We start from the raw sequence: 13,106 nt of genomic DNA on the forward strand, positions 1-13,106 counted from the left end.
ATTAATTTTTCGTCACTTTTTGTGGTTTTTCTCAATTGTTTTGAAAACTTGTTGATACTTTTTACTTTTGATAATGCACCAAAGATTTTAAATTTGCCACTGGATACTACTCCTGAAGTTTAAAATTGAAACATTATTTCTACAAGTATGGTGTATAGGTAGTATATTATACACTATACAGACACAAAAACAAAAAAAAACACCCGCATCATTGTAAAATCAATACATTCATCACTTAGTTCAGAATCTAAAATTAACAGATGAAACAATATTTTAATAAATGTATAACACTAATATTTTAGTATAGTGTATACAATATCAATATTTATCTCGTGCCAAAGGGAGGAGCACCGCATAGTGTGGGAACCAAAAAACAAACATAAACCACGCCCATCATATATATATAATATATATTTACATGCATGTACATGAAGATTTGCATTAAAACGAGGCCGTAACTGGTGGTAGGGTACTAGGAACTAGGGTTTCGTACCCCCCTTCCCCCAAAAATTTAAAAAGTTGAAATATTTTTTTATTATTAAATAATTAACTACCTATTATGTAAATTGAATATTATAATGACGACTTATGTTTTCAATAACAATAATAATCAAATTTCATATTTTTAACGTAAAAATGACAAGTGTTCAGTATCTATGTATTGAAAAAAATGTTAGACTCCCCCCCCTGGACTTTTTTCAGTTACGATCTTGCATTTAAATAATTTCATAAATAATATACTAAAAGTCTGAAATAAATTTAATTCAAATTTAATTATTTAACTATCTATTAAAACCCAATTGTAAGAATTAAATTATTCACAACAATATACTTATATATACTATATAAATTATTAAATCCCAAATTTTCATTTTATCTAGGTACTACTTATCAAGGAGATATTCGTGAATTTGTATTATACATTAAAATAACTTTAAAAATAAATTTCAATATTTTAAATAAGAATAATTTATTTATTTATAATTTCATAAATATATATTTTCAATACAATATATAACAATATAATTAATGGAGTTATGATAAAATATATAATTAATATATAAATACAACATAAATACATACAATAATTTTAGATTAATTTAAATACCCAGTTTTAAATAAAACCATTTTTTGTTATTCTAAAACAAATAACAATAATATTGACACACGGATTCATAAAATGTTGACACAAATAATTTAATAAAATACTTAAAACAAATATTGGTTTTTGTTTAAAAGGCATTAGGAAATAATGGCAAAATAACATATTGTAATAACTTGAATGGTGATAATAACTATTGTATATCAATTTTGGCAATAGCTTTATCAATCTGTTGATTGGAATTGGTATTCATTCGGTAATTCCTATGTTTTTCTTGTAATGTTGTAAAATGATTTAACATTGTACTTGTGTCAAACATTCCTTTAAAATCTTTTTTAACATTTTCACTGGCCGGCCTACATTAACATAAATAGAATATAAACCAATGATTAATTGGTCATACTGAAGACAATTCTTTACAAGAAAAAGGTTCAATAATGGTATTATATATTATATTAAATGTAAAATCCTGTATTCTAAATTATATACAGTACATACATTTCTGATCCCATTCTTGAATGAGGAATACACTTTAACCTGTGTCGTAATAAATGAAAAGCGTCTGACTGAGGCATTATCATCAAAAGTCCATAAAGTGCTTTAATCAAATACTGATTTACTGGTTCTTCCAAAAGCTCCATTCTCAAATCTAAAAATATTCAAAAATATCAATACTAATAAGTCTTTTTTTTTATACAAACTTACATATAAATATTGGTGATTCCAATAGCTGAATTAGTTTGTCTACTTCAATAAGCAAATCAATAGTAACATCCATTGATGCACTGATATAATAATGGCTAAGGAAAATATTGAATAAAATACAATTGATTATAAAATGAAAATTAGTGTTACATGCTATGTATAATTGAATTTTACTGAAAAAGGATACAATGTCTGTAACAGCTTACAAACAAGGAAATAATTTTGAGTAAGTAAACACAATGCTACTGCAGCCACTGGATTATGACACCATGTTCTAAATAAACACAAAAACATTTCTCGATTTTCCTGAAACAAAAAATTAATAAATAAAAATATTATCAGTTTTCAGATTTATACAAAGTATTATATTGTGTTATTTGTAATATGTTATAAATAACAGAGTAATTTTTAAATATATTATCATTAATATACATATAATCATTGAAAAAACAAGTAAATATATACTATAATATTGTAGAGAATATTATTACTTTCAAAGAAACTTAAAGCATTTAAACATTTCTATTAATAATTGACAATTATCATAATTCATACAACATACTTATAATTTATAAAAAATATAATTTTCAATTTTTATAAATAAAATAATGTTATCTACCTGTTTTTCAACATCTCGCAACTGAGTTCGAAGATCATAAAGTTCAGGGGATGTCAACAATATTGTATTCAGTGTTCCTATCATTACAGACGCAAATTTCATGTTCTTCTCCTCTAACAGGAATGTAGATAATGTTCGGTAAATATCATTTGAATTTAATAAACCACATATTTGTCTATGTAAAAAAATTCAAATAAGAATAGTAAACAATAATATTAAACAATGTACTAGTTTGGTTTTACTTTTATATTTCTATTCAATAAAAAATATCATATCATAAACACATACCTTATAATAAATTGTCCACGGTCTTTTAATAATGTTCGATCACAGCTAAATTGTTTCAATAAACTTAAAATAAATTGGTCAAAATATTGTTTATTATTTGTTTGAGCTGCTGATGGAGAAATTATTTTTGCAATAACTTTTAAATCATTTTGCACAACTTCTTCGTTTGGATAAGATAATGTTGTTAACAATAAAGGAAATATTGACTCCATATACATAAGTATCTGTTAGAAAAAATAAATCAATGTATTACAAAATTATATAATTGAATTGTATATTTGCAACCTAGTAGCTTACCTACTTACTCTGTTTGGTAAATGAGTAAACAAATGGTAAATCCATTTTAATACTGTTATTTTAGTTTCAATTGTAGAACCGCCCAATTCTTTAATAAGTACAGTAATAACTGATGCAAGATCTAGATTTTTTCCCTATATTTCAATAACCGATTAATAAGTTTTATTAATTGTTTTGAGTTGTTTTAATATATTTTTTAATTAATTATTACTTCATCTTTTTCTATGGCATCAGTTTTGTCTTCTACGCCATTAATTAGTTCCATCAATGTTGAATTAACTATTTTTGCCGTTTGTTTTATACCTGGTATTTCAAAAACACAAATATAAAAATTAATTTTTATATAAGTTCAAAACCAATAAATAGAAAAAGAAAAATTTGAATTATTATTAAGAATGTATTATATCTATTCTCCATCTTACAAAAACACAATGTAACAAATTCTAAGTACAAAATAATCAGTTAACTCTTTTATTCTTAAAATTAAAGTAAATATTCTATTATCAAATTTAAAAGTAAAAAATATATAATCTAGGGTAGGGTCCTATATATGCTTTTTATTAAACTTACAATTATTCAAAAAGTTTTTATTAAAGTATCCACAATACAGTGATGTGAATTTGTGTAATATCACATCATCTATACACTGTATAGAATTATTATATATAATGGTTTTACATTTATATAGTAAAATTTTAATTTTTTTTTTTTTATTTTAAATATTTTCTATTTACGAACAAAACTATAACTGTCTTACTACATAAGTAAAAAACCAAAAGTATTCTACTTTATATTTTTTAATTAATTCATAATTTATTAATCATTACTTATTGAATTTTATTTTTATTTTTATCAATAAGATTGAATTTTCAAAAAGAAAATTGTTGAGTAATCAAGTTTAAGATACATAATTTCAAATTTGCATATTGTTTCATAAAGAAATTTTGATTTGTTTTAACGCATAAAATGTGTATAAAATATGTATAGAACAAAAATGTATTATACCATACTTAAATACTTACTGTATTATACAAAATTGTGTACATGTATAATATAAGGTATAAAATGGTATAGTACAAATATAAAAACATATACCTTATTTTTATATCACTTAAAATATTTAATAGGTATTACTTATTGGCTATTTTAATTCTTTTTGATACATAGAAGTAACTTATTATTAATAACATAACAATAATTACGTATTTGAGATTCGATATCTTGATTTGAATTTGATGCCATTGAAGCTTTTAAAATATTAGACGCAAAAGGTAAAATATTTGAACCGTACATGTCAATAAATTCTTTTATCCAACACATTGCTGTATACTAAAAAACACAATATCAATATTCAATTACATTTAATATTAAAAAATAATTGAGAAAAATATTATACTCGTATTTACCTGAACAAATTCATCAGTAGAATATGAATAAATAACAACAGTATTTATCATATCTGTATAATCAACTTTTTCAGGATTACGATGCAAGTCATCTAAAAATTTTTTTAAAACAGCATCACACCTGTAATCATTATTTTAATTTTATATGAGAACATAAAGTAAATATTTTTACCGAATTGCTTCTATTACAATGTAAATTCATATACATACTAAAATGTACAGCCTTAAAATAAAATTTTAAAATGTACCAACATAATATATTTACAGAATTTATTAAACTGTAATAAACAAGATAAGTATATTTCACACATAATTTTTCTTACATTTTTTTAATTTCAAATGTAGGATCAGAAAGCATTTTAAACAATCCATCCAAAATTTCTGGTAAATATATCACTAAATCTATTGAAGGGACATCATCTAAGACAGTAATCCATGAAATTATGAATTGCTTTGCAAAAGTATTTTCTGTGTATATGCGCTCTCGAAGCAAGGGTATGAAGCCAACAAGATCAAAAATATTTGAATTGTCTGTAACAATATCCTTTAAAAATAATAAAATTAATATAATTTATAAATAGCATTTTCACAGCAATAGATTTATATAAATAAACATACCTTCATTAAACGATCTAAAAGCTCAGAAGCATTTTTAACATTTTGATCAGGATCAGTTGACAGTTTACTTAAAGATTTGAAAATGTCAGGAAAATGTTTTAAGACTGCACTACGAGCTACTTTAGAAACATTATATAGTGATTCACTAGCATAGTATCGAACTTTTAAATCAGCATCATTCAAATTTACCAATATCGGTATAATTAAATCATCAATATAATTTACAGCATCCTAAAATTTAAATAACAATAAAAATTAATAAATAGCACATATTATGATGAAAAAAACTATGTATACTTTTCCCAGTCCAACGGCCATGGCAGCAAGTCCTATGAGTCCTCCTTTTTTAGTATTAGCATTTTTTGACATTGAGAAATCCGATCCCAACACTTTTAACAACCGTCGTATTTGCATGGAATTGTTAACAGCTGCAAATTCTTTAACCATCCTAGAGACAACAAATTAATTTAATAAAATAATAAAATAATTTATAAACACTTACTTTTCAATTTCCAGCGCTGCTGCTTTTCTCTTATCATACATTTTATCGTTCAATGCCCGAACACACGCAGCACTAAGTGGTGCATAATCACGGTCCATACTCATTTTTAAAATCTATTAATTAATGTAGAATTAGAAATGCTTAACCTCAATAGAAGTTACAATTAAAGAATACTTGAAGAATACTTTTTAGTATTAAAAATATTTAAACTATCTAAAGAGTAATAAACATTTTTAATGTAACCAATTACCTATAAATTTAATTTAATTTTAGGTAAAATTAAATGTGTGAAGTAATTGTCAGTAAGTAAATAACTTAACATGTATAATACGTGTGTGTGTGGGTGTGTCTAGATAAAATAGGAAACAATTTCTTTAGTAAATAATTGACAATTGTATAATATTAAAGAAAATATTTAAGTTGAAAATAATGAACTACAACCTATAGTCTACAATAGTCTACAATATTAATTAATAATAAATTATAGTTGCAACTGTTGCAAGACATAAGACAACATTAAAATTGAAAATTATCAAAAACGAATTGATAAAAGTTATCAACACAAACAAAACATTAAAAATTATGATGCACACGTCCGCACAGGATAATAAAAAAAATAATATAGAACAATCACAGATTATTCATTATCACAGAACAATATAGATACCCCTGTGAGATAATAATTATCGTATAATTATCGTGTGATTATTGTAATCGTGAAATTTCTTCTATTCTGCGGTAACATCACACGCCATAGGGCATAGGGCATGATAGACGACGATGTAGAGATTTAGAGAAGATCTTTTCTACATCGTGGCATACTGGCATAGACGATAGACCTTATACTAGAGAGCCTGTATGATATCTAGGCTTATTATCTTATTATCTAGGCTATTTTTAAAGTATATTTTGCTATAATCAGTATAAATAGTATAATCAAAGTAAATAATACTATACCCAAATTTTAGCTGTCTATAAATGGCTCAAAAAAATTTAACCGTGTATAGATAACGCTAATATAAACATTTGGTGACAATTTCAAGTCTTTAAAATGATTAGTTTTTAAGTTACAACAGTACCTATATAAAACATCAATTCTGTCAAAAGCTGGTTTTGCTTAAAAATTCCAGTTTTTCTGTCACTTTTTGTATATTTTCCCGACACGTTTGGAAACTAAAGGAAACTTCTTACTTTTGACCTCCGTAGTGCACTAAGGTCTAAGGATATTCAATTTGCTACCGGAATCCACCCCTGAAGTTTTAAATTGAAGCAAATTTCGACAAGTTATGATATACACACTACGCATAGACTATAGACACAAAAAACACACGCACTCACGTACACGGCACATTATTGTAAAACCAATACATTGTCACTTTGTTCAAAATCTAAAATTATTTGCATAAAAAGAAAATTAAATTTCAAGTAACTGAGCGCGTAAAAATTAATAATACAATTAAAAATTGCTTGATGAATCATTGACATATTGCAGCGTAGAGCATAAAATATTAAAATGTATATACCTAATTGAACAACTATATTAATGAGCAAAATATTTAATAAAACAAAATTATTTTGTACTACCTCAAAATTAATAAAGATTTTACTTTTTTTTTATTTTATAAAATATCACTGAGTATTAAATGCAATAAAAATAAATACTACGATATGGATAGATTTTTTTCTATTGTTAAAATTTTTTAATGTCCAGTGTTAAAATACTCCCGCATATAACAATTTTTACAGAATCATGACATGAGTTAATTTTTTGAAATAAAGTCTAATTATTATACACTATAGCATTCGAAGCGATCTGCTTTCATTCATAAAATTTCCCGATTGATAAAAAATGACCTATCCATATCAAGCAATAAATTGTACTCTAATAACAAAATATATCAATTTTTATTCACATTTATTACAAATATTTAAACATCCCGGTAATGGTATATGTAGTATTTTTTCCAATTTACTGACAATATATTTGTCGTTTTGAATGGGTTTCAAATCGTTTCGTATTTTTTTTAACTCCTCGGACAAGCAATCGAACCGTTGGTCCTAAGTATAAATATAAAATGTAATACGAGCATAGTATTATTATATTAATATATTATGGTACTCGAACTCGAATCTTGATGACTACTATATAGCAGGGGTGGCCAAACTTTTTTTGGTCACGATCTACTAAAAACGTACTTCACCTTTGAGGATCGACTTCCATATAATTTGTTTTTTATTATTGAATAACTATAATTATTAAGAAACATATAGGGCGAGTAGCTCTAAAAATAAATTCTAACACAATCGACTTTGAAATTGTCCAAGATCGACCGGTCGATCGCGATCGACTGTTTGGCAGCCCCTGCTATATAGTATATATTATTATAATATATATTTATATTGTATAATACTATAAGGATCAATATTTAATAAATATAAATAAAATAAATAAGTTTGAATAAACATTTACCAAATCATTTCTGCCAGGAAACTCAACCTTGCCATTATTTACAGCATATGGCCACTAGAGATGTACAAAAACATAAAAATGTATTAATAATTATATAATATTTATATTTAAAATATACTACATACTATACATAGGTATAATATCAGGTATAGAATTATTATATGCACTTTATTCATATAAATAGATAATTCATCAACAATTAATTACAGTAGGTACCTAGTTATGTACCTATGTAAATATTTAACAGTAAATGTAAACATTACAAATCTACCTATTATTCTCATGATTTTATTAAAATTTAAAGTAAATTATTGTGTTATTGACACGAGATAGTAAATTGATAATCCAATAATAATAATGTACTTATATTATAATTATACGACTGTTTTAATAAATTATAATAATGATACACATTACAAAATGATAATTTCTTTTAATTGTGTTTTTTTTTTTATATATCAAATTTTTTTTATAGATATTAGATAGGTGATGGTGTTAATATAAAATATAAGTCATATCTATCGTTTGTTAAAACTTTTATAACTAATATACAATATTAAACTAATAAATTCTTGTTTTTATAATACATATATATATATATACAACTTACAGAAATATATTGTTCCATTAATAGATTTGTTCGAATCTATAATCAGTAAAAGGAACATTTATAAAACTCAAACACTAGTTTAATTACGATAAATAATAGGTATACGATATTAGTATTTTAAGTCAAAACATACAGTTTTTTTAAGTTCAGATTGTAGTTGACAGTTCATTTTTAACATACATTCTACTCGTTTTCTAAAAATCTCCACTTGTTGCTGTATGTTCGCAGTTTCATTTTTTTTAATTTTTTCTGAGATTGATTCTTTACTATTCAAATGATTGGTTCTAAAAATTACAGTTAATATATGATATATTAAACAATATGGAAATATATTATTATGATCGCCAAAGATTTTAATTCATATAAGTTTGGAAAATCAATTGGGCTAAAGATAATTAATCTGTATTATTACCTATATATTTTAAAATAATTATTTAGTTACGAATAAACTACAAAAATTAAAACTATATTTTAAATAATTATATTCACAAATAAAACTAAAATTTACTCCGAGTATAATTAATATAATAAATAAATTATTATTATTATATAATTAAATTATGTACACACTCAGAATATAATTGAGGTTTCATATTGCATTTGCAACAACTATTGTTTCCATTGAGAAATCCATCAGTAGAGCAACCATTCAACAGTGACGTGCAGGCCTAAGTACAGTGAGACAGTAGATAGTGGTAATACGTATGTAGGTAATAAGATTATACAAATTTAAAAATATGAATTTATTGTTATCCGCATTGAGTTTATATTATGTACAACACTACAGCCGTAGCAATATAATTGTTACAATATATAAATTATAAATACGAGTAGGTATATAGGTATGCATTATACTTTTTAAAGAATACAGAGCATCTATAAGTCTATAGAAGTCAATAGAAAAATAAACAATCTACTGTTAAAGTCTCAAAATATTAAAAACCTAACCTTTAAACGTATTTAAGATTTATCAATACCGATTTTTTAGCATAATTTTGAGTAATAATTAATTTGTTATACAACCAAAATTATTATAAATTTATAATTCATACTTCATAGTATTCATTAGCTTAACTTATAATAATTAAAAATAATAACAATAACATTTTCGTTTTAAAAATATGAAATGACTATAGAGGTGTGTAGGGGGCGAGTCCGGGCTGACTCTTTTTATAGGGGCATAGTAAAATTTCAAATTTGTGTAGGTATATTATATTTAATTATATTAATTATAAGTTATAACAATATTTTCGTAGAGATGATGAACATTTTATTTGTCATAATGGTGAAATAAAATTAAAAATATTTGTGTTTACTACTACATAAAGGTTATTGATTTATTATCTAACAAAAAACATTGTGCTAAAATATGTACTATGGCCTATGAGGCCATGAGGGAAATAGGAGAATTAATTTATGATTCTTCTTTAATAAAAATTATTACATAATTACACATTATAAATTACTAATTAGGTACTAAGTTTATATGTTAATTCATACATTGAAATATGCATTATGTTTATTAAAATAATACGATTGTACAATTTTTGTTTATTAAAATTGTTTTTTTTTAACTGAGTATTTTGTTTTCTTCTTTTTAATTTTTATACATAAACGTATTTATATGATTTGATTTTAAAGAATTTAAAATTGTATTTTTAACTTCAAAAATAAATAGTAATATAATTACTAAAAATAATAATAATTATAATTATAATAATATAATAATATAATATAATTTATTATAATTATATTTTATAATTTTAAATTGTCTAGAAATTAGCACATTAATGTTGTGTGCACGAACAACTTGATTCTATTTATACATTAAACAGATTTTAATTTACAATTAGAATATATATTAATGTGTTAAAAAAAATTTAGGGCACTGTTAAAGTTACTATTGGGGCACCAATTGTTTCAGGCTCAACCGGAAATTGAAGTCTGCTAAAGCCTATGAAGATGAACAAAATTAATTTTTGATAATATTATTTATAAATTCATTTGATAATATTATGTAAAATTGTAAACTTTAAGCTTTATTATCATATTTGAAGGGGCTGATAGAGGATTATAATATTATATACTACATATACTATAGCTGCAGCGAAATATGACTAAAATTAATCATTTTTCAGAGTACATATTTTATAAAAAAAATCTATACATAACGATACGCCCCATATCACACATAATTTAATCTATATGTGTACTGTGTAGGTATAAATATATATTACAGCTGCGCATTGCGGAAAAAAACATTTTCTGTAATTCCGTTTCTCGGGACCAAGCCTTATTGTGTCTTAAATTTCTACATACACAGAACGATTTTTATATTTATAAGGATTTTTTACTAATTGTTTAGTATACATTTTTTTTGAATACTTTAATGCATGGTTCGACCGAATTGATCGAAGTATATATACCTTTGTAGAATAATATATCTAAATCAAAAGCCAAGTCCATAACTGAAAAACATTTTGGGAGGGTCCAACATTTTTTTAAATATATAGATACTCAACACCTGTCATTTTTAAGTTAAAAATACAAAATTTGATTATTATCGTTATTGAAAACATATATTAGTCGTCATTATAATATTTTATGTATATTTAATGATAAAAAAATATTTCTACTTTTAAAAATTTTTTGGGGGGGGGAGTCTGGACCCTTCCCCAGTTACGGTCTTGTTAACAGCTGAAGAAATATAGGTATAGTTTCTGAGTTAATAAACATTATATATTAAAAAGGATTATAATAGACCATTGCTACATATATAGTATATAATTTGAAATTTTAGATTTAGAAGATATTATATTAAATTTATGATAATTTAAGCATTTTAAATTATTATGGAAGTTAGTATTCACCAATTCACTTTTTATAAATTGTAAAAAGCGTCTGAATATTCAAATATTCAATTATAATATTATAATTTATAGTACCTATTTTATTGTACTTTATACTTGCCATTTGCCAATATTCAAGAATCCGGCTGAGTACCTATAGGTTCAAGATGTTAAATATTTAACTCAGAAACTATTCGATTGAATTTTTGAATTAAAATGCATATAATACTTCAAAGTGTACAAAAAAATCATTTGCTAAACAATTTTCATCAAAAAAAATAAAATCATAATTGCTTTAAATAGTATAAAAAAATATCAGAATTTTAATAAATACATTATAGAATGATAAAAAGGGGGTGAGTCATGAGTATGCTTGGTGAATCATTCTATACTGCAAGGGTGCGCAAAAGAATGTATTAATCACGTCGATCTGCACCATAAAAGGCTGAGCATTATATTCTGATATAAATGTATAATATTATTTCGTTATTTGTAGGGAAAATATGATTTTTACGACTATTTATATCAATATTATAATATTTAGATTTTAGATATTTTTATATATTATAAAAATAATATAAGTGTTTTTTACTACTGAGTCATGGTCGGTAGTCGAGTGCTGGTGACAAGTATCATCATTCCACACTGAATCGAAATATTTTGTACTAGACGATTCTCCTCCACTGGTGTTACATTGCTGACATTCATCACAGTTGTTAGTCATATTTTGTGTCGTTTGCGCCATTGTTTGTGGCAATTCATCGTCCCTACAGTTGCCGAATGACGCTTCCAACCGATCCATTATGAGCGTGGACATTAGATCCTTCCATTTCACACCATTTTGAGGGCACTTACCTTCGTCTCGATTTTGCTGCGTAAAATTAAAAACCACAGTACTACTCGTTGCATAAATGTATAATATATTAATATTATATGTTATATATATTTTATATACACAGTGTAGATCACGAAAATATGGAAATTGTACATTCAAATTACCTATATGAATGTATCATATCATTGTGATACACATTGTATATAATTATATAAAGCATAAATTAGGATTTAGGAATACCCGATAATTTATTGTTAATATTTAAACCACCATTTTATTATTTTAATAGGTATAATATACGCTAAAATTTCAAATGTTCGTATTTAATACTGCATGCACCTATAATAAGTATAATATATCAAAAATAGAATAGTAAAATGTATCATAACTACTCGACTAAATTATTACAATAAATTTCATAATCGATATTAATATTAATTTATAATTTCAAGCTGAAAAGGATAATGATTATAAACTTATTAAAACGATAATCTCGCTAATCAAACGTATTGTATCTACATATGCCTGCCGGGACAAATAGTATTAATTTCGAAGGGATCTTACCGGATTTTCATCGGCCATAATATAGACCTCTACGCGTTGTTTTGTCAAAGAATTCTGTTGTATAATATGATTTAAATATTTATTTGCGTCGCAGTGTAATTATTATTTGTTTCAGTGTATTTTATTGATTTATTTGTTTTAGTGTATTTTATTCAAAAGTTTAAATTAAAAGAAAAATTTCAAAATATTTTTCATAGTTGCTATGTAACATAATAGTTGGTTTGTTATTTTTTATTGTATG

At 24.4% G+C, this 13,106-nt stretch overlaps 3 protein-coding genes across 4 annotated transcripts in view; 1 reads left to right on the forward strand and 2 right to left on the reverse strand.

Moving 5' to 3' along the window:
- The window catches only part of LOC114126795 (uncharacterized), a 198,401-nt gene that overhangs the window by 174,462 nt on the left and 10,833 nt on the right, over positions 1-13,106 (forward strand). The gene's annotated exons all lie outside the window — the stretch shown is intronic.
- Positions 1,027-7,562, reverse strand: LOC114126791 (protein VAC14 homolog). 2 transcript variants are annotated; one of them, XM_050201595.1, is made up of 15 exons: positions 7,451-7,562; positions 5,538-5,650; positions 5,333-5,483; positions 5,036-5,266; positions 4,741-4,961; positions 4,418-4,538; positions 4,214-4,340; positions 3,223-3,314; positions 3,020-3,145; positions 2,715-2,938; positions 2,427-2,601; positions 1,995-2,113; positions 1,808-1,887; positions 1,601-1,751; positions 1,027-1,458 (listed from the first exon to the last, which is right to left on the reverse strand). In XM_050201595.1, exons 2-15 carry the CDS (start codon positions 5,639-5,641, stop codon positions 1,296-1,298), a joined length of 2,085 nt encoding a protein of 694 aa, XP_050057552.1. In that variant the 5' UTR covers positions 5,642-5,650; positions 7,451-7,562; the 3' UTR covers positions 1,027-1,295. The 2 variants fall into 2 exon arrangements, with proteins under 2 accessions (XP_050057552.1, XP_027846607.1); XM_027990806.2 differs by lacking the exon at positions 7,451-7,562 and adding an exon at positions 5,788-6,089 and having other exon boundaries at positions 1,028-1,458.
- Positions 7,434-13,066, reverse strand: LOC114126790 (uncharacterized). The gene is made up of 7 exons (XM_027990805.2): positions 12,866-13,066; positions 12,059-12,337; positions 9,188-9,285; positions 8,751-8,901; positions 8,618-8,653; positions 8,008-8,061; positions 7,434-7,595 (listed from the first exon to the last, which is right to left on the reverse strand). The coding sequence occupies exons 1-7, from the start codon at positions 12,881-12,883 to the stop codon at positions 7,443-7,445; spliced, it is 789 nt and encodes a 262-aa protein (XP_027846606.2). The 5' UTR covers positions 12,884-13,066; the 3' UTR covers positions 7,434-7,442.

The sequence above is a fragment of the Aphis gossypii genome, chromosome 1 (assembly GCF_020184175.1).
Source record: "Aphis gossypii isolate Hap1 chromosome 1, ASM2018417v2, whole genome shotgun sequence".
Lineage (NCBI taxonomy): Eukaryota > Metazoa > Arthropoda > Insecta > Hemiptera > Aphididae > Aphis > Aphis gossypii.